This window comes from Gossypium raimondii, chromosome 7 (assembly GCF_025698545.1).
Source record: "Gossypium raimondii isolate GPD5lz chromosome 7, ASM2569854v1, whole genome shotgun sequence".
In the NCBI taxonomy this organism is placed as follows: domain Eukaryota; kingdom Viridiplantae; phylum Streptophyta; class Magnoliopsida; order Malvales; family Malvaceae; genus Gossypium; species Gossypium raimondii.
This window is the reverse complement of record NC_068571.1, coordinates 6,115,967-6,137,619: the sequence shown is the minus strand read 5'-3', so window position 1 is coordinate 6,137,619 and position 21,653 is coordinate 6,115,967. Positions and strand designations below refer to the sequence as shown.

The following is a 21,653-nucleotide window of genomic DNA, read 5'->3' as shown; positions in this document are numbered from 1 at the left end:
AGGCGTAATAGATAATTCTTTTGTTTGGTTGAATAGAATAGAATAGAGGTGTAATAGTACTCTTATGTTTGGTTGAATGTAATAGAGCTGTAATAGCATAAGAAAAAAAACTAAAATGACTAGAATACCCTTAGTAGAATTTTTGTTAGGTAGATGATTATTGTTATTGTTATTAATTTTTAATAAGATTATTAATATAAATAATAAATAATTTAATCATATTTTAACATAATTATTATTAAATATAATTTAATAAAAATATATAATTTAATAAAATTCTTAATAATAAATATTCTTATATGGATTTACTAAAATCATAATATATAATACTATAAAATATAATTTAAAATAATTATTATTAAATATAATTTAATAAAATTCTTAATAATAAATATTATTATATGAATTTACTAAAATCATAATATGTAATACTATAAAATATAGTTTAATTAGTTTTTATTAAATATAATTTAATAAAATATATAATTTAATAAAATTATTAATAATAAATATTCTTATATGAATTTACTAAAATCATAATATATAATACTATAAAATATAATTTAATTAGTTTTTATTAAATATAATTTAATAAAATATATAATTTAATAAAAAATTTAGTAATAAATATTCTTATATGAATTTGTATAATTTAAAATAATTATTATTAAATAAATTTAATAATATATAATTTCATAAAATTCTTACTAATAAATTTTCTTATACAATTTGTATAATTTAAAATAATTATTATTAAATATAATTTAATAATATATAATTTCATAAAATTCTTACTAATAAATTTTCTTATACTAATTTGTATAATTTAAAATAATTAGTATTAAATATAATTTAATAATAATATATAATTTCATAAAATTCTTAATAGTAAATATTCTTATATGAATTTGTACAATTTAAAATAATTATTATTAAATATAATTTAATAATAATATATAATTTCATAAAATTCTTAATAGTAAATATTCTTATATGAATTTGTACAATTTAAAATAATTATTATTAAATATAATTTAATAATAATATATAATTTCATAAAATTCTTAATAGTAAATATTCTTATATGAATTTGTATAATTTAAAATAATTATTATTAAATATAATTTAATAATGATATATAATTTCATAAAATTCTTACTAATAAATATTCTTATATGAATTTACTAAAATCATAATATAACTTGATAATTAAATTCTGCATAAACATAATTAACTTTTGTTAATTATATTAACAAAAGTTAGATGAAAATGAAATTCTACATCATAATCCATATGTTATATAGTTTTACAACATCCGAAATGTAAATGTTCTTGTTTAAAGTAAAAGATAAAATCCGAAATGTAAATGTAGTTTAACATGTATATATTGTCTTTCCCGTATTACTAGAAAATAGTAAATAGAATCATCTTTGCAGTGGAGATATTTGCTTAAGTCCGTTACTGATACTTGCCTGTCCACCTGCATCAATAAATAATAAAGATGTTATCAAGTCAAGAAATTGACATCACTTGTGTTAAAATATTAAAGCTCCAAATGATAAAATATAAAATCATACATGGACAACATTAATATGACATTTTCGAGTACCTTAAAATATAATATCATACATGGACAACCCTGGGATACCATCAAGAAACATACAGAAACATACAGAGACATACAAAATATAAACATACAAAAACGTAAATTGAATATAAACATACAGAAACATACAGAATATAAACATACAGAAACCATTTCCAATTGAAAACTTCAACAACAGAAACATTGTTTATGGCTAAGGTGCATCATATAATGTGGACACTCTTCACGTTGATTTCATCGATTATAAGCAGCTATGACGAAAAGGCTGCATGCCAGAAGATTTTGGAAAAGGCTGGACTTGAAGGATTTCAGGTAATGCAACGATTTTTCTTATGGCAGTTGGAATTATTCAATGATTATGCCCTTCATGTTGTGATATGGCAGTGTTGAAGCATCAACAATTGAACTCAAAACTTGAATGACTTGTCAACAGGATCCCAATTAATTCGTGAATTAAGCTTATAATTATAGAATGATATATGTATATACATATATTTACTTTGTAGCACAACAATTAATACGGTCCCTCTGATAAAAGGTCAGATTAGGGAAATGTCAACCCCACTTCTAGATGCTGAAGAAATAGGAGGAAGAAAAAGATAAATGATGTTGTCAACAGTTGATGCCACTGACTACCTATCAGCAGTTCTGGTAAATAATATATAAAAGTTAGTATAAAATAACTATAGAAGTTAGCCTCCTAAGACAACCAATAATCCAAAATATAAGTTGTCAATCTATAGTATCTATAAAGTGTTTTTTTTATAAATAAATGGAAAGATGACACCCCATTACTTTAAGATACAACTTGTACTACCGAAAATATTATGATATGCGAATGAAGCATCACTAAAATAGAGTTGATGAATAGGATATGTATAGTAGTCAAAAGTTTCTGCTAGAAGTTTGGAAAAATATTTTTGGTGGCAAGTTGACTATCCTATGGAGGATGGTGGATATGAACATACTCATTTGTATATATTCAAAGTCAAGAGTGTCACATTGACTGATGATATATGCAATATTGTTGGTGATGGCAAACTCAATGAGGCTATTTGCATAGTCTGATCAGTGCAGTGATAGTGAGGCTTGTGCTATTATAAGAGGTAATTATGACCTTGGGTACGTATAGTATTGACAAGTTACATGTATTCTTTCAATTAGTAATTAACTAACTACATTTCTTGCCACAAATATGTGTTTTTTGTTTGAATTTTCTCAATGCTGAATTAAGAAAGAAGGCTAGGTTGTGGAAACTTCTAGGAATTAACTAAACCTAAATTTCTTTTTAAAATAAGAATACTGCTTTCTTTTTCAATATAAACATCATTTTAAAAACCATTAGGCTATTTCAACTTAAGCTAGGTTGGCATTTATTCGTTGAATATATATGACAAAAGAGGAAATATATACCTAAATCAACATCAACAACTAAGATATATTTTTTGGTACATAAGAGTTTAGGTTAGAGGAGATTATCCCAATCCAAGATCAAGACATGCTACTGGCTTCATAGAGGGCTACATCAGCAGAATATAAACCAATGCATTGCTTGCTAAAGAACGAGAGACTGCAAAGAAAGCCATCGAAGAAGCGCCTCCAGTTATTCAAGAGAAAGAAGTTCTCGTTGAAGATACAAAGAAAGTTGAATCTCTAATAGAAGTGGAAAGCCTAAAGGTATGAACCTCCAAAATCCAATATATCTTCAAATAATGCTGCAAGAGTTCCGTTTTATCCATGGTTAGGAATGTTTCTTATCATATTTGTTTCCCACAGTCCTCATTGGAAACAGAAAAACTGAGAGCTGATGAGGCAGAAGGAAAGTACAAAGAACTCCAATAATGAAGTGAAGAAAAACGAAAAAAACTGGAAGAAACCGAAAAAAAAGTTCAACAACTAGCTGACTCAATGAGAGGGTAGCCTATAATTTGCCTTACTAGTTTGCTATAAAAGCTCATGTTTTTATATTAAGAATATATGATACATACACTTTGCATCTTCATTAATATATGTTTTTATCTCAACTAGCTGACTCAACGTGAAGAGTGTCCACATTAGTTCAATCTCAAGAAAAAGAACACTATATTTCTTCCATCAATTTACACTACCCACTTTCTATAAGCACTAAAGTTCCTCAACCATGCTTGATAACTACAGCTTAGCCAACATAAATGAATCGTCTGTCTTCATGAAATGCAAACAGTAACCATACTAATTTCTTAAGTTTTGATTTCTTTACAATAATTAAACAGAAATGAAGAAGAAGCAGTAATTTAATGGTATTACCTTAAAAAGGCTTGGGCAATTTCACGAACGAGCCTTTCGAAAGGCAGTTTCTTGATGAGGAGTTCAGTACTTTGCTGATACTTCTGGATTTCACTGCATCCAATAGAAACATCATAAGTTCAATTCGTGTAAACAAGAATAAGAAAACGTGTCTAAAAGGGGAAAATAAAAGTTGAGCAGAAAAAGTCTCAACCGAAAAGGGGAAAAGAAAAGTTGAAAGAGGTGAAAGATCGAGTGAGCCAATTGATTGATCTTTCACCGGGGAGAAAGCAACAGAAAGAGCAAACGGAGAGATCTGAAAAGTAAAAAGGGTTCCCATTTTCCAGTGAAACCGAGGACCGAAAGGTCGGTGAGAGATAGCAAAAAGAGTTCCCATTTTCCAGTGAAACCAGTGTCTTGTGGATGCTATCAAGAAAAAAAAAGAAAAAGAAAACGTACCAGGAGATGAAGATGAAGGGCGAATGGATGCTTGATTTGGGGAGGAAGAAATCTGCTGGAGTTAATTTTGGGAAGAAGGGAGGCAGGCTATTTTCGTCTAAAACCTAAACGGTCTTGCCTTGAATGGGTATTCAGACCCCCAACCGTGTAATGGCTATTCCGTGGGATGAGGGAATGGGAACGTAATACCTATTACGTGGAATCACCTAAACGGTGAACCAAACGCCTGCATCACTGTAGCGCGCGGAATTGCTGCGGAATGGAATTGCAATTCCATCCAACCAAACGCAGTGGAAGTGTTTTTTAAAGATGAATAAATATTTCATTGAGCATATTAACAAAATCATGGGTGGATATGGGGACCTTTAGGCCTTTTAGGCTGTAGGATTAGTTTTGGGCCAACTCAGGGTAGACCCAAAGCCACCCTCACCAAGGCGCCAATTGCACAATTTATTATGTGGAATAAAATGGAATTCTTTCTTCATCTTCTTCATCAACAACCAACCTCCGACTTGCTTCTTCGCAACGATTCACGGTCTTCTCTCTCTGCTCCACCAATTCAGCTGGGTTTTTTTCGAGTTTGGAGATAGCTCCTGAAACATGGAACCAAAGATGGAAGATACTTGCCCAATAATCCAACGACCTTCCCTCAAAACTCATCCCCGTTTCAACAATTACTCCTTATGGAAACACAAGGTTCGTCTCCCTCTCTAAGTATTAATTATGGGTTTTTCATTTTTGGGTTTTAGGGTTTATCATTTTATCTTTCTTTTATCTGTTGAAAATTTGAAATTGGATGAATATTATTTAAATTGTGGATGATGAAGTGTAGTTGAGAGAAAATTGTTACAAAAGGGTACGAGAAGACCGCACTCGTTTGCTTTGGAAAATGAGGTTGCCTGCTGCCCAATCTTTCAATCACAAGGTTTTTTTTTTTTTCATTCGAAAATATTTTATCTGGTTTCTATATATTTATTGCCTTTTGCTGCATATTATTAGGTTACTCTGAACTTGGAATATAAAATTTAGGTTTAATTCCAAAATTGTACCCTTGCTACTTATTTAGCCTCTCTTGATAAAATATATGTTGGTTCAGTCTTTATTTTTTCTTCAAATACCTGTGTTCCATCATCCATGCCTGTGTCAGACAGAAAAATCCTTCCAAAACTCTCCAATTACATGAAAAACTTCAGGAAAAAAAATTAAACATGTTCATGACAGATGCATACTTGTATTTAACACGCATATCCAAGTCCAAGTAACATAGGATTATATAGCCTGGTGAAATTTGCTTGTAATATTTGCTGGTATTTTTTTTTGAATTCAGGTGCTTTTTCTTGATTTCTTATAATTCTGTTTCTCTTGAAATAAATTCATGCAGGTGAGTTTATTGGTACATCACTTTTTTTTTTTTTTTTTTGTGTTTTCTGGTTTCAGGAGTTTATAAAAACTGCCTTTCAGGACATAGTTTCTGATGAACTTAAAAGAATTAAAGACTCACCAATAAGTGACTGTTTGGAAAGCTCAAACTCTGTTTCCTCAGCCCCTGATGAATTATGGGAATACAGTGGCCTTCAAGATGCGTATCAAGGTGAATGCGAAGAGATATTGCTAGAAATGCAAAGAATATTTTATGAGGATCTCAGGAGAGAGCCAGCAGAGAAAGGTAATTAATAGTCCCACTTTAAAACCACTGTTGTTAAGGCTTCTGTCCTAGTGTTGCACCTGTATTCGTATCTTTCTATAAGTGGGTGAATGATCATGCAAATGCATGACTTTGGAGGTTATATTTGGTCAAGTCATCCTTTTTTAGTTCAAATGTTTACTCTAGTTCCTTGCAGAACCAAAAGAAGGAATAGAAAGTTGGGAAGATGAACAAGATGAATACTTGGCCCGTGCAGTTTACGAGCATATGCAATTGAACGATGAGCAGGTACAGTGACAGTAAACTATTCATGTTTCTTTTTCTATGCAAGTGTTAGTATTGTTAACCCGTAGCGAACATTTAATACATAATGTTTTGTAGGTGCAATAAGATGTTTTTGTAGGCAACGTTTTCTGATTGCTTCCAGGAAATTTCTTTATCAGTGTTGTTGTATTATTCTTTTTATGTTCTTAATTCTTATATGTGGTTCTGTATTATAGTTGAATTTTCACCATCATCTGTTAAGTTTTTCAAAATGAATGAAATCAACAAGATTTTCTGATGTTTATGTTAGGTGCAGAAACAGATATGGTGCCCCATCTGTAAGAGAGGAGAGTTGCAACAGAATCATCAACTTATTTATTGTACCCTTTGCAAACTTCAGCTTAACAGAGATGATGAGGTTACCCTATTAACTTTTTCTTTTTTTTTTCTCATACAGTTTCTTTTGCAGTGCAACCAGTTCATTGTTATATCATTTGCACAATGTATCACATTCTAAAAGATCCCTTCATTTCAGAAAAAAACCATAAAACAAAAAGAAACTTAACCTATGTTGCTGTGACTCTTCATTTTACATTAAGTATGCGCTCGAATATATTTAGATACGAGTACAGAGATATGATCCTCTGAGGACGCAGATATCTAACTGTCCAATACCAATGTCTGACAAGTGACATCTGAAGTTAAGTTTCAATGAGTTGTCCACATTCTGGTCTTATTTTCAGGTTAATTTGGAAGTTCTACGGGATCGATTAGCTGAAGCACATGTGGATCATTTGGAACGAGGGTGCAGATTGAAACCCAAGTTTTGCCTTGAGACTAAATTTGGTTTAACTGCATTGTACATCCTTTGCCAGGACTGCAGTACCTTCGAGATTGTTATTTAACTTCCTGTTCTAACTGCTTCATAGTTCATAAGAGCATCAGGGGCCTCTGTTTCCCAAAGTTTTAGTTTCGATTTTAGTTTATTCCCTTTTGTCATGCTTCCATTTTATCTGACTATTCTTTCTTCCATTTTAGTTTCAGTATTAATACAGTGAAACGTAAATTTGTCCTTTTGCTCTCCTTTTCCATCTTTTGTTTTAGAAGAATATTGTTCAAACAATCTTTTATGAAACATTATAATAACCTTGATAATAAATATAAGCATAAAAAAAATCGGTTTACAAATATAAAATGATACATTAGAGTACACAGAAACAATAACTGCTATTAGCCACAAAAAGGGAGTTAGGGTATGCTAAATTGAAACCTTATAATAAAAATTTAGCTGACGAATATGCATATCTGCTAGACTGCAAATAAAATTCTTGTCACCTTCCACCATTCTTGTACTAAAAAGAGATCGTATTCTATGCCAAAAACAAATCAATTTCCATACACATTGCATACCATCAATAGAACAATAATCGGTATTCACTCAACATAATCTAATCAATGCTCTATTATCCACCCAAAAGAAAGTGGGGAAAAAAATACATTGTAAAAGAATTAACTACAAAAAATGATCTCCGAGTAGACCGGGTGGATGATAATCTACATCAACTCGAAATAAATCAATTGCCCGTGGTGCATCAGTTGGATGAAGATTAATGTACAGCAATCTGAACAAAAGAAGAATATCTTCACCCTTCACTTTCCTCACAAAACTTTGAAGCTGGTATCATATGCTCCGTTCTACCAGCTGGTATAATGAATCAACAACAGCAACAGATACTGATACAGTTGCTGGAACAGTTATGCATTCAACTCCCAAGGCATAGCTTGCCAAATTATGAACTTCTACACAAATTCAAACTCAAAAAAGTTCCTCTGAATTGAACTTGTTCCATGCTTCCTATTTAACATTGAAATAAAGAAAACGGTGTGAGGTAGAAAACAAGATGGAAAGATATGCAGCACTATCACCCATCTAAGAAGAATGATATGAATAAAAATCGCAATCAATAAACTGAAATAGGGCACCAAGAGTCAAGTACCTTGAGTAAGTCGAACACCTTTTCTGAAATATATTTCTGCTGAAGATTGGCACCTTTCTGCTGGACCTTATCAGGATGGATGCAAAGAGTAGCCTTTCTGTAAGCCTTTTTAACAGCAGCAGCTGTAATCAAATCCGTCAAAGAAACAGGTTGCCAACCACATTCAGGCCAAAGAACCTAATCATCACAGAACAGGTTCAGGAGACAAATTAGTATAACAGTAACTTTATCACTTTTGTCATGAAATAGGAGGTTATCAGGAAAAGGATAGAGTTAAGCCACAAGGTGTTCTTATGTTTGAATTCATTTATCACTGTTCCTATGACAATATCTTATAATTTCCCTTAAAAAGTCATCTACTGCATGAACAAAACATCTCAAAAAAGTACATCAGACAGTTGAAATGAGGCAATAATGTGAGAACTGTACAAGGCACATAGCAGAAGGAAAACACGGGAAATGCAATATAGTTTGTTAGTATGTAAAAACTGTAAGAGAGAACCAAGAAAAAAAAAGAAGAAAAAAGAACAGCAGTAGTAAGCAATAGCGTAACATACATATTGCATGGTTGATAGTAGAGCACGCAAATTTCCCTCTTTCCCAGCAGCCCATCTCTTGATCTCAACATCAAGTGTTTCAGAAATTCTCTGAAATAAACCCATAAATCATTACTGGAGAGAATAGTTAAAAGAAAAAGGGTTGCAGATCTGTGCATGTACAAGTAGAAACTCACTGATATAGGCAGACTAGTTAAATTCCAGGCATATATTATCACTGATATAGGCCAGATGTGACGGTTAATTTAATTTGAGGTTCATATAAAAACTTAATTTGCCAGTCCCAACTCATCTCACCAGCAATACTGGGGCAACAAAAGTTTGACCAAGTTTTAACTTATCAATAATACCTTTTTTAGAAGTCTCAGCAGGATCATATTCTAGGATTAAATACTTTGGTTATCACTTTTCATCATTGAAGATAAAACCATAAATTAAAGCCACCCAGTTTCTTCATATGTTGGTATAAATATAAGTGACTATGTAAACCATCCTCGAGTGAACTTTACAATTTATAATTTTGATGCCAACTGAAGGTAAGACTGAATAAATGAAGAAAAACCAAAAGCAACCACAGACCTAAACACACTTGCGACATATAAAAAGTAATGCCATTGTGCAAGTTGCATGATATGAAGGGTGGGGCCAGAGTAAAAAATTTTTTATGATTGGACCTATTGAAAAATAAACTCCAACAAAAACACACTTAAAAATTAAAGGATGAAGAAAATAATAGGAAAAGAAACAACATTTACTGCATCCACTTACATGTCTCTCAGCTTGTTCCCTTTGCACTTGAAGGTCACGTTGATTTTTCTCAGCCAGTGCTTTTGCCTGTATATGCAGAACTCAATAGTAAACCAGGCCAGCAAGTAGTTTACAACAGGACAGAAGGGCAAAGATAAAATGAAATCATGTAACAGAATACATACAGCACGCTCCTGAGTTCGTTGGTGGCGTTCCAACCTGGCTCTTCGCCTTTCTTCAGTTTCCCCTTCAACCTCTTGGAACTCACCAGATGAAGATGCAGCAGCTTTCACAAGTAGTTTAGTCAGTTATCAATTAAGGAGAAGAATAAATATGAAAGTACAAATTACAAAGATCATTATATCTTCAATTTACAAATACCTCCAAAAATAGAACTGAGATCATCAACAATATTTGTAGTTGAAGATGCTTTCTTCATGCTAGATGAAGATCCAACAGATGTTCTCTTAGCTACTTCAGGCCCTCCTCTGTTTTGTCCATCAAACACAGGATCCTGCAAGAGCAGCAGTTCAGATTAGATACTAGAGCGCTGGTACTACAGCATAAATCAGGACACAAGTACAGTATGACAGCCTTAGATTCTCACCGAAATGTTAGCTCTTGGCCTTGGCGCATTGCTTGGTCGAGAACCCATACTAAAAAAGGATTCAAGATCATTGTCATTATTTTGCTGGCTTGCACTTGCAGAAGCAGCAGCTCTTTCTCGAGCCTCCGCAGCAGCCCTCTCCACAGCAGCTCTTTCTGCTCTATGCCTTGCTTCAGCTTCAGCTTTTGCTGATGCAGCCCTCTCCTGTGTTTCTCTCTCTCTTGCCTCCCTTTCCCTTGCTTCTGCTGCAGCTCTTTCTGCTCTTTCTCTTGCCTCGGCAGCTGCCCTTTCACGGGCTTCAGTTTGCACTCTCTGCACTGCAGCCCTTTCCGCACGCTCTCGAGCTTCAGCAGCTGCCTTTTCAACAGCAACCTTTTCAGCTCTAGCACGAGCCTCAGCAGCTGCTCTTTCACGTGCTTCTCTAGTAGCCCTTTCAACAGCTTGTCTAGCCCTTTCCCTTTCCCTCTCCATCTCCCTGACTCGCTCCCTCTCTTTTTCAAGCCTTCTTTGTTCTCTCTCCTTCTCCTCCCTTTCCCTCTCCAATTCATGTCTCCTTTGCTCTCTTTCTTCCTCCTCCCTTTCTCTTTGTTGCCTCTCGCGCTCCAGTCTCTCTTGCTTTTCTCTATCAAAAGCATCTTGCGTATCTCTCTCATCTTTATCCATTTGATCAGCTTCTTTAGTTCTGGCAGCCTTAAAATTTTCTCTCTCCCTCATTTCCTTTGCATGCCTAAATTTAGCCTCTGCTCTATCCATCGCCTCTTTCATGGCAGCAGCAGAAGCAGCAGCAACAGAACTAGTCTCAAAATCATCAATGGGAAAACCTTCAGCCTGTTCAACATTATTCCAGGCCCTACCCATTGCAAACTCTTCAAGTTCATCAATTTGAGATGTAACAGAGCTGTTTGCTGCAGCACGAGTTGACTGGGAGCTCCGTTGTGAGCACTGAGTTGAATTCTGGAAAGAAGAAAAATCATCTACCTTCATTTTTGCATTTGTGGAAGAAAATGAGCCTGTCGTTGTCTTTGAAACTCGTGGTGGTCTTGGAGGAGGGGGTCTTGAAGGGGGTGGAGCACTAGTAGGTTGTGTAAAGAGTGGAATCTCTGATACAGTGAGCCAAACATCATCAGATGCATCAAAATTCTCCTCAGATCTGGGAGTTGAATGTACCTGGGAACTAGTCTCATTAGAATCGACGTTCATGTATGGAGGAGGGCTAGTAGCTCGACCAACAGAGCTATGAAAATCAGTTGACATACTGGGCATGTCAAAAACGGGTTGATGAGAGTCAAGAAAATTGTCCGTAGAAGGCATCCTCTTCTTTGTATGGTTCTCATAATCCCTATGATTTTGCTCTTTAGTAACAGGAGCTTGTTGTCCGCTATCAGTGCTTAAAGGACTCCTATCCTTCCCTCTCTTATTGATCTCAGATGACCCAAGCGGTACAGATTTTCCAAGACCATGAAGAGGATCAATATCATCAAATACTCCCCCACTTCCAGATGAGCTCTCTACACCAGACTTCCCAAATCCATTAAGTTTACTTGTTACTCCAGGGGGGTCAGCAAACAACCCTGTGGATAAATCTGCAGGGTCCAGTTTTGCTTCTAAGACAACAAAAGGGTTCTCCATCAAATTAGAGCCAGTCTTGCTTGAATTTGAGGCTAGTTTCTGAGACCGGCTAGACTCTGAAGTTGATCTGCCCATAGGATGGAGTACGATATCAGCTATATTTTACAAGGTTTAGCCAAGTATTATAAACAAGAGATAAATAAGACTTAATAGAAAAGATATTGAACTGAAAGAAAGATACAACGTCTCAAGCTTCAAACAAAGAGTTTAGGGTAGAAAAGTACCATAACATATTTAACCCTTTTATTGCCCTTTCTTCAAACTTAAGCTGACATAGTTTCCAATTAAACATAATCACAATTGTAACAAAAGTAAGTTTTATTTCTTTGGTTTATTTACCTCTGCCATGTCCGGCAACAGCTAAAACACTGTGAATAATAGCCATTAAATGATTTCCAAATACATAAGAAAATCTCAAAAATTTCAGGCAGTACCTATTGTCCCATCTTAACTCCAACAACAATGGATAACCAACCGAATGATACCCTAGCAAATGAAATTGATTTAGGAACTTTGCCACCTTAATGAAAAATAGAAATGACAAGCATTCCTCAAACGTGATTAGGAGTAAGGAGGGTCAGAGATGTGCACAATGAGTGCTCAACAAGTCCAATTCTAATATATATGTGAAGTGTATCCTAATTAAAAACCCCAAAACAATCATAGGCTAGCCCTCCTGATCCAAAATATAGGTGTCTATAGCATTTGCTGCTCCAAATGAGAAGCTCCCTCAAATATGTAACTGCATCAAAGTGAATATCTTTCCTTGTGGGAAAAGAATTGAAAAACCCGTGAACAATGTGTTAGTTTCAAGTTCATTACAACATATAGACTTTTTTTTTACCTCCATTAGATCTGCACTCAGATCATATCATTGACAGTGTCAATAAACTCCAATAAATCACAGCTCTCTTGAGAAGATAGTAAACTGAAGCTTTAATTGCATTAAATATAGGAAGAAGCTATGCTATACAGTTGAGAGACCAAACAATAAAGAGCAACTAAATGAAAAATAATTCTAGAAACACCAAGTCAACTAAGTATATTTTAGCAAGTAAATTACCGTCTTTAGTCGTTTTCCAGAAAATCACACTAAAGTGCATTGCATGTACGGTTTTCCAGACAAACGATAGATATTAAATTATTTAAAACATACAAAACCAGTAAGCAAATAGCCTTGATTAAAGTCTTACAGCAAACAAGAACTAATCTTAACTACAAAAATATGTAACTAAAAATGCTCATCTCATTGAATGCATTGCCCCAGTTTGCATGCTAATTGCCAAAACCTAAGCTGCCAAAACCACAGCCATGTCTCAGAACCTTGCACTGCATTGCACATATAAGCATTTATGCAAACATATCATAAATCGCCAGTACCCTTTAATATAAAAAGCCAGCACGAATACCTATAGTGAAGTGTCCGAACTATGCAAGTTCAACCAAACATAACATGGAAATAGTATAATATGCATTTATCCCAAAATCAAAGCCTTTACAAACCGGAAGATACCTTGCAGATGCTGCAGAGTTACTCTGACCGAAACCAGCGAGCAAATCATCAAATAAAGGTGCATCTTTTTCTGCTTTCACTCTCTCGCTCTTGGACTTCATCTCGGTCTCTTTCCTCCCCAGATTCCCAAGCAGAGCATCCAGCGGCGAGCTACTCATCGATTTATGCTTTGGAGAAGACCCCGAGACCGCAAAAACGTCGTCATACTTAGCGGCCGTGGAGGAGCTCTTGATCCCAGGCAATCCGTCGAAAAGATCGTCATCATAAACAGGCTTGTCAAAAACCGGCGGCTTCGGGTCCTTGAAAAAGGAATCGTAATCGAAGGACGGCGTTTGCGCGCTAGTGGCTCGAGACTCAGAAGAGTATTTAGGCTGTCCACGGTAGACGTCGTCGTCGAAAATGGAATTGGATGACGATTTGGAGTTGCCGTATGAGGAGCGGGTAAAATCGGATCCGAACCCGTAATTGGAACCCGAAGAAGGGTTTCTAGGAGGTGCCATCGGCGCCGACTTCCCTTGGGGTTTGACCCCAAAATCTTTGGCTAATAAACCTGGAAAATCATCCATTTCAATTCAGATTCTCGGATAGAACCGGCGGTTTTTACTACGTCGCCGATTTGCCCAATCCGTTTGGCCCCTAAATTTCTGACAAGGTCTAGATCTGAGCAAACATAAAGGAAGATAAACAAAGGGGAGCGAGTAATCTATTGCCAAATAATTTTGAGCAAAAATATAGATAATAATAATTCTAATTTATTCTTTCAGATTTGAAAAAAAATAAATTTGGGGACAGTGAGAGGGAGGGAAGGAGACAAGAAATTGCGTTTTGGCTGTTTAGTTTTTTTCCCCCTTTTTTTTTTTCTTCTCCTTCTCAACGGCTTCCCACTCTCTTGTGTCTCCGCCCGATTTTCAGACCGGTTTTTATTTTGTATTTTTGAAAATTGTTTTAAAAAATAAAAAGATGGAAGATCTTATCATTGATTTGCTTTTGAATTTTCACTTTGGTTCTTCTTTTATCCGTAGAAACCTTGAAGATGTTAGTATTTATACAACAATCTACAATATTTTTGAATATGTGTAATTTACCCCATGAACATGAAAATTCCAAAATTAAAAAGTAATACTTGGTATAATTACTTTACAAGTTCCAATTTTTAATCACAAAATAATTTTTGAATTTTACTATTTAATTTAAAGATTAATTATTTATTTGTACATATTAAATCAATGACTTTGAGTTTTGTTTATCTGTTTTGGATGGTTTTATAGGCATGGCGAGATAAATAAGACTATTATTGTCCTTATTATTCCAAAGGTATCGCATGTGTAATGTTATATAAAATCTTCTCTAAAATGATTTTGAATAGATTTTAGACCAATTTTGCATCTTTGAATAGATAAGACATAAAGTGTTTTTTACTCGAACATCTTATAACTAATAATCTTATCATGGATTATAAGATTCTTCATATGATGCATACTAAACAACGTGATAAAAATCATTTTATATTGAAATTGGATATGAGCAAAATTTATGATCGTGTGGAATGGAATTTCATAATTATTGGTATTAAGTTTTCATGATAGATGGGCATCACTTATTATGCTTTCTTTTCAAGTGTAGTCTTCGATAGAGTGACCCACTATTTTCATGTTTATTTGTATAGAGGGGTTTTCAAGTTTACTACGTCAGACCATAGATCGAGGGAATTGTTATGGCATTTGGATTACTAGACAAGAGGATTTTCTTAGTCGTTCTTTTATGATGACAAACTTTTGCTCAGTTGCTTGGTGAAGCCATTGACCATGAGGAGTTTTGTTTCAAACAAATGAGTAATATTCGGGTCATTAAACTAATTATGAAAACTCCAAGATCTTTTTAGTGCTAATTTGTGTTGTGCTTTATGCTCTCAGATTGGTTGTGTTTAGGATTGTTACTGCTATAGATATTGAAACTTATCTTAGTTTCCCTTATTTCGTGAGACGTAATTGCACTCATGCTTTTGCTTACTTATGTGATAGAATCCCATCCATAAACTACATTGTTTATCCAAAGGTAGATATGTGTTTATTAAAACTATTTTACAAGCAATACCAATTAACTTAAGGATTTATTTTGATTACCTACTAGTTTTCTTCACTTTAACCCCCATCTTTTCTTTTGTCATTTTCCTCCTAATCTTTCCCACACAAAATCTAGCTGCATCACCACCCCCTCTACCAGTCCGGCCAACCCCGTCGATCGCACTCCATCGCCATTGCCATTTTTCTGTCCCCTCTCTTATTCCATCTAAGTTGCATAGCCTTCCACCTCGTCCCCTCTCTCCGCGTCGCACCCCAATCGCACCCTAGCCACCCCAATCCCCATGCCCTCCAATCACTGATCACGCCCTCTTCCCTTCCCCTTTCCCCTCTCTCTTGTCCCTATCGTCGCACCCTAGCCACACCCCCCTCGCGTCGCACCCTACTTAACCCGGCCCCAACCCCTTTTCCTTTTTCCCTCTTCCTCCTCCCTCGCTCACACACACCAGCCCTTCCTCTTCACCCTCGTTATGCACCCATGCACAGGCCCCTCCGACGCCCTTCTCTGTTGAGCAGCCTACGCGTGCGAACCACCCTGCACCACCCCCTCGACTTTCACTCAGCCTCATCGTGCAACTCTGGCCACCGTTAGCCCCCCATTGGGACACCATGACAAACACACAAAGTAAATCTAAGGTCGTCATTCCAACTTCAAAAAAGCAGAGGACTCCAGGCGTAGCCTCCTCTTCAAGCGCTTCCGCTAAGGCATACCATCCATTCCTCCATTTTTCTTAAGGTCCCAGAAGGATTTATATCAGATTCTTCGACTTAAACCACTCAATGTGGGCCGATGTATTGATTGGGTCGCTTTGGAGCTGGTTTAATTAGCTAATCATGTCTGCACCATCATTGCTACAGTCCCGTGGGACCGGTTCTTTTCTATCATCGAGCTCACCTACATGGAGCTTACTTTAGAGTTTTGTTCCACATTTACCTTTCAGCAGGTGATGTTGTCCCATGACGAGCTGAACACCATCACCTTCAGACTCGGTGCTATTGCACGATATATGAGTGTCCTCGAGTTTGGAGCAGTATTAGGACTTTACACGGCAGAGTTCATGAGTGCCGAGAACTTTCTTTGATTATACCAGCATATACATTACTCGCAATCTCTTTGTTAGGTCGACCTTACGGCGAGTACGAGACCTTATGACGTGAGTCACTTGAAGGCGACTTCTCTGCCTCCGACTTTGAGACATAATCATGTCATTCTGGACCATACATTAACAAGTAAGAGGGAGAGCACCGGAGTCGTCGGTACCACCCATGCATACTTTCTATGGAGCATAGCCACGGGGTGTATTTTTTATGTAGCCTATTTCATCGCTCTCACCTTTTTCCATCAGACAGAGCATAGCAAGAAGGGTCCTATCTGTTTAGGCCCTTATGTGACTCAATTCGCTTGACACTTTGATCTCCTCGACACACCAGAGTAGTCTTTTTCGCTCACACTCATCGGCCAAATGTCTCCGCAAGGACTATCGAGCATGACACATATGCGGATGATCGAGCGGCTTCGTGGAGTGGATCCTCATTAGTATCGATTATTTCATTCTGACCCTCAGAATGAACCCAAAGAATTCACTGATGATGTCCCTTTCCATCATGAAGATCCACCTCATCATCCACCTTCGAGTCACCATCCTGCTTCTTCTGCTGCTACATTAGAGGACCTCTCCGAGCGATTCATTCGCTTCGAGCAGCACTACTTTTAGAGGTTCGATAATATTGATGCGACCTTGCAGCAAATTTGTCAGAGCCTCTATATCTTTTCTTCAGCACCGGTGACTCACGCTACTGATGCTTTTGACAATGCAGATCATTGAGTTTATTTGTTTTCTTTTTAATTTTAATTTTATTTTTTATGTTTATGTTTATTTTTCTTTTTAATTGTTTTGTTTTAGTTTTATTTTCTTGTACTTCTTTTAATTATTATCTTTTGAACTATATTTTTATGGTCGTTTCTAATCGAGTTATAACCCCTTAGTATTCTTTATTATTTGTGTTTATTTTTTTATTAGTTTGCTCGAAATTATGCACTACATTTAGATTTGACTACACTTCCGCTTTTCATTATTCTGAGGATTTCATCCAATATTCAGAGTAGTTCCAGTTTTCTCCCTCTCTGATTATATCCTGCTTATACTGTAATTATATATGTTTGTACATTGAGGACAATGTACATCTTAAGTGTGGGGAGGATATTTATATAATTACTAGAAAATCCCTGAATTATGTCTTGTGTTTAAGTAATTTTCTCATACTTCCATTAGAATGTTTTTTTGTCAATTTGGGTTTTTTTTTCTATTGATGTGTTTTGGATTGATTTGTAGATATTTGTGCATTGGTTCATTTAAACTTCAAGACATTAGAGAATCAAGTATGATAAGTTTATTTTAGAATTAAAATTTAGGTTGTTTCCTAAATTAAGGTATTATCTTAAAGTTTTAAATTTGTAAGTTTGACATCAAAAACCATAAATTTTTGTAAGATTTTGAGCCTTTAGAGCATACATTTATCTTGCTTATTTTATTATTGGTCATGAGTGTTTCAATTTGATTTGTTATTCTAGAACTTACTTCAATTACACATGTCGAGACCACACCTTTGATTTGATATACTAAGATGATAAAGGCACTTAGGTTTTAACATACTTATTCCATAAAAAGCCTACCTTCGTAATTAACCCTTAGTGAACCCCATTGAGCCTAACACACTGTTTCTTGATTTTCCCATTAATGTTAACCCATAACTCAATATTTCGTTGAGACTTTTTCCCATTTTATTGACTCCCTTTTTGTCAAAATTTGATTTGGTTAGTTGCCTAACTATACTCTTTTGTTTGATTTGCTGAATTATTTCTTATTGTTCTTAACAAAAAAAGATCAAAAAAATATATTTATATATATATCGAAAAAAATATTGATTATTAGTTAGCCTTACTGATTGAGCTTGAACAGTTAAATTCATATTTGGAGAATAAGCTCATTTTATTATTCTTGAATAGTTCTTAATTTAGCATTTGTTTATTTTTCTAATTTGGTAATCTATCAATTCGATTTCAATTTTAACCAACTTTTTCAGCATTTCTCCACACCCTTAACCTAAGCCCCACTACAACCTTTTAAAGACCTTTTGATTTGTGTAACATGTTATTTTATAGTGGTGGGGATTTGATTTTCATACAAGCCTATGGCAATGACTTTTCTTGTTTGACTATTGAGTGGTTATTATTGAACCTTAAACACTTTGAGTGAATCTCTAGTGAGGGTGTTGATTATTGTTGATTTTGAATTCAAGATAATTCCTTAGATAAAGGTGAAATACCTATGCTTTCGTACTTTAAAACTTTTCGACTTAGATTGTTTGAATCTTTAGTACTCTTTTAGTTGAATTGCCAATGCATGATTATTTGTGAATTATTTTGAGACATTATTGATGAGAATTATAAGTTGAGAAAGATTAATTTTAATGAGAGTTGAGGATTTTGCTTGAGGACAAGAAAATGCTTAAGTGTGGGGATATTTGATAAGCTATAAAAGTAACATATTTTAATCTCATTCTTAAGGCGTTTTTGGATGATTAATTATGAAAATTAGTGAATTTCATGCTCCTAATCCTTTAAATTCATGTTTTTATACTTAGGAGAGCATTTGAGAGTGAAATGAGCAAAAAACGAGCCAAAATCAAACAAAAAGAGTTGTTTTTAGGATCCATGCGGGATGGGCATTTCCATACAGGCTGGCCACACGCCCATGTGCCAACTCATGTTGATTTCGCACTTTGCTTCCCAAATACACAGAACAATCCAATTTTTAGGCTTTCTGAGCATTCTAAAGACTATAAATACCAATTAGAAGAATAGATAAGGAATCAAATAGAGTAGATCAAAGAAAACACTCGAAGAACACCATTAGAATCAACTCGGAAGCGGATCTCCATCAAGATTGAAGATCTCATTTTAATTTCTTTTAAAGTTTTATATAGTTCCGTATGTCTTGTGGCTATTCTAACTTTGAGATGTTTCTATTCAGGATTATGAACTAAATTCCCCAGATACCTAGGGAGGATGAAACCTATGATGAATCCTCTTATTTAATTTCTGTTTTTACGCAATAAATACTTGATTCTTGTTCTCAATTATGTATGTTTATTTCTTATTTTAATATTTTCGGGATATTAATTCATGTTTAATGTGCTTGTTTTAATGGAGCAAAAGTCCTTGTTTAAGAGTAGATCTAGCATAATTGAGTGGAGTTGCTTGCAATCCTAGAAATATGATGACATAAATCTATCGGATTTGAGTCAAATATAATAGGGGGATCCATAGATCAAGTTAATGTGACGATAGGGGTTTTAATTAGAAAGAGATCCAATTAATCAACATAAAGTCAGTTGCTAAAGTCAGTTGTTCTTACTCTCGAAAGAGATATTAACATAATTTAGGAATTTCTACGGATCAAGACACAAGTGAATAAATCGTTTAATTCAAATTCATAATAAAAGGTGAAGTTTAGGTGGATTCTTTCCTCGGTACTGTCTATCTCATTAGTTAATATTTGATTATTTCCTCGATTCATTCTCTGTTGTGTTCTTAGATAAATTAGTTTAGTAATTTTAGATTAAAACACAATCACTCCAATTTGTCTGCTAAATAATAAGAAGACGATAATTACTAGTACTTTTAGTCCTCGTGGATACAATATTCTCTACTCACCATAGCTATACTATTGTTCGATAGGTGCGCTTGCCTTTTTTGTATTTATAGTTAGTTTAGTGACCATCAGATACGAAATATGCAATCATCTTTAAAAAAATTAAAATCAAGATAGCCAAGAAAAGCTATCAGTTTAGCAGGCAATCTAATATTATTATAATCTCGGATGGTAGATCCAAATAGATAGTTGATTATGATGTCCATCAATACTTTTAGCTCATCAATATAATCATTCATTTTGCTATTCGGTGTATCTAAACTAGGTAAAATTTTTACCTGACCATCGGAATCTGTAATGAACAAACATTTAATCGTGTATTCTATGCAGATGTTTTTACACCTCATTTCATCACTTTTTATAGCCCAAATACGAGTTACATTTTGAAATAACCTTAAAAAATTTCTTTTGATATAAGTAAACCACCTAGCCTCACTCTTGTGTAAAGACTTACGTTTCCACTCTCTCACATTTTGCTAAAATGCGTTACTACGTTTTCAGAATCTTCTAACATGAGCAACCATTCATTTTCATAGTATACAAGTTGATGAAACCTCAATAAGTCATCGTAATTGTGATGCTCATCCAGAAATTTGTATATTGACAAAGCTACCTTTTTGTCTTTATAAGGAAGAAAATTCGACCGAATTTCTTCGCTTGAAAACTTTAAAACCCCCTGATATAGACAAAAGGGTAGCTTTGCGGGTGTACAAACTTCTAGTTGAGCATAATGACGAGGACATACTAAGGTGTCATTGACTTGTATGCTATGAAAATGAATGGTTGCTCGCGTTAGAACATTTTGAAAATGTAGTACCATATTTTAACAAAAAGAAGAGGGAGTGGAAACGTAGGTCATCACATAGGACTGAGACTAGGTGGTTTACTTATATTAGAAGAGATTTTTTAAAGATATCTCAAATTGTTGCTTGTATTTGGGATAGAAAAAGTGATGAAAGGAGTTGCAAAAGCATCTACATAGAATACCCGAGTGACTGTTCATTACGGATTCCGATAGCTAGGTAAAAATTTTACCCAATTTAGATACGCCGAATAGTAAAGTGCAATATGCTTTTAAATTGTTACTTTTACCGTTCAAAAGTGCAAATAGATGGCGTTGGTTTTCCATTTATAAATTCGTATTGGTTTTCCAATATATATACTAATATAATTGCACATATACTGCACAAGTTTTGAACTTCGATTTTCATATTTTTAAAATTTTAATTTTAATTAAAATATGATAATTGATAATTGCACATATGCCGAACAAGTTTTGCAGATATGTTGAATTTTATAATATGCTTTCACATCAAGCACATTTGATTTTATGAGATAATCCAAATTTATAAGGAAGCGACACTTATCGATGTCTCCCCAAACAAAAGGAGCATCAAGTAAAAATTTGGGATTCACGTTGTTATTATCAATGTGGAAACTAAAATAAAGATATGGAAGATCCAATCAACTTACAAAATTTAGAATCAAGATAGCGAAGAAAAGTCATCAGTTTAGTAGGCAATCAGAAATATGTTAAATCTCGTATTGCAGATTTGAACGGATAGTTG

General features: G+C 34.5%; 2 protein-coding genes and 1 long non-coding RNA gene across 9 annotated transcripts; 1 reads left to right on the top strand and 2 right to left on the bottom strand.

Annotated features, from left to right (window-relative positions):
* Window positions 1-1,227: 1,227 nt before the first annotated feature.
* On the bottom strand, window positions 1,228-4,625 carry LOC105803929 (uncharacterized). The gene is made up of 3 exons (XR_001136665.2): window positions 4,331-4,625; window positions 3,893-3,985; window positions 1,228-1,480 (listed from the first exon to the last, which is right to left on the bottom strand). It is a non-coding gene; the product is annotated as an uncharacterized LOC105803929 (long non-coding RNA).
* Window positions 4,626-4,728: 103 nt separating this feature from the next.
* LOC105803909 (uncharacterized) lies at window positions 4,729-7,312 on the top strand. Of its 6 annotated transcripts, none has more exons than XM_052633592.1 (6): window positions 4,729-5,026; window positions 5,163-5,255; window positions 5,792-5,996; window positions 6,172-6,263; window positions 6,550-6,657; window positions 6,983-7,312. In XM_052633592.1, the coding sequence occupies exons 1-6, from the start codon at window positions 4,931-4,933 to the stop codon at window positions 7,142-7,144; spliced, it is 756 nt and encodes a 251-aa protein (XP_052489552.1). In that variant the 5' UTR covers window positions 4,729-4,930; the 3' UTR covers window positions 7,145-7,312. The 6 variants fall into 6 exon arrangements, with proteins under 6 accessions (XP_052489552.1, XP_052489555.1, XP_012491809.1 ...); XM_052633595.1 differs by having other exon boundaries at window positions 5,158-5,255; XM_012636355.2 differs by having other exon boundaries at window positions 4,730-5,026; window positions 5,768-5,996; window positions 6,556-6,657.
* A 295-nt stretch (window positions 7,313-7,607) lies between these two features.
* Window positions 7,608-14,231, bottom strand: LOC105803893 (auxilin-related protein 2). Of its 2 annotated transcripts, XM_012636336.2 has the most exons (9): window positions 13,290-13,497; window positions 12,211-12,262; window positions 10,148-11,843; window positions 9,922-10,054; window positions 9,726-9,826; window positions 9,562-9,627; window positions 8,794-8,883; window positions 8,237-8,413; window positions 7,608-8,094 (listed from the first exon to the last, which is right to left on the bottom strand). In XM_012636336.2, the coding sequence occupies exons 1-9, from the start codon at window positions 13,351-13,353 to the stop codon at window positions 8,056-8,058; spliced, it is 2,418 nt and encodes an 805-aa protein (XP_012491790.1). In that variant the 5' UTR covers window positions 13,354-13,497; the 3' UTR covers window positions 7,608-8,055. The 2 variants fall into 2 exon arrangements, with proteins under 2 accessions (XP_012491790.1, XP_012491774.1); XM_012636320.2 differs by lacking the exon at window positions 12,211-12,262 and having other exon boundaries at window positions 13,290-14,231.
* Between the last annotated feature and the right edge of the window lie 7,422 nt (window positions 14,232-21,653).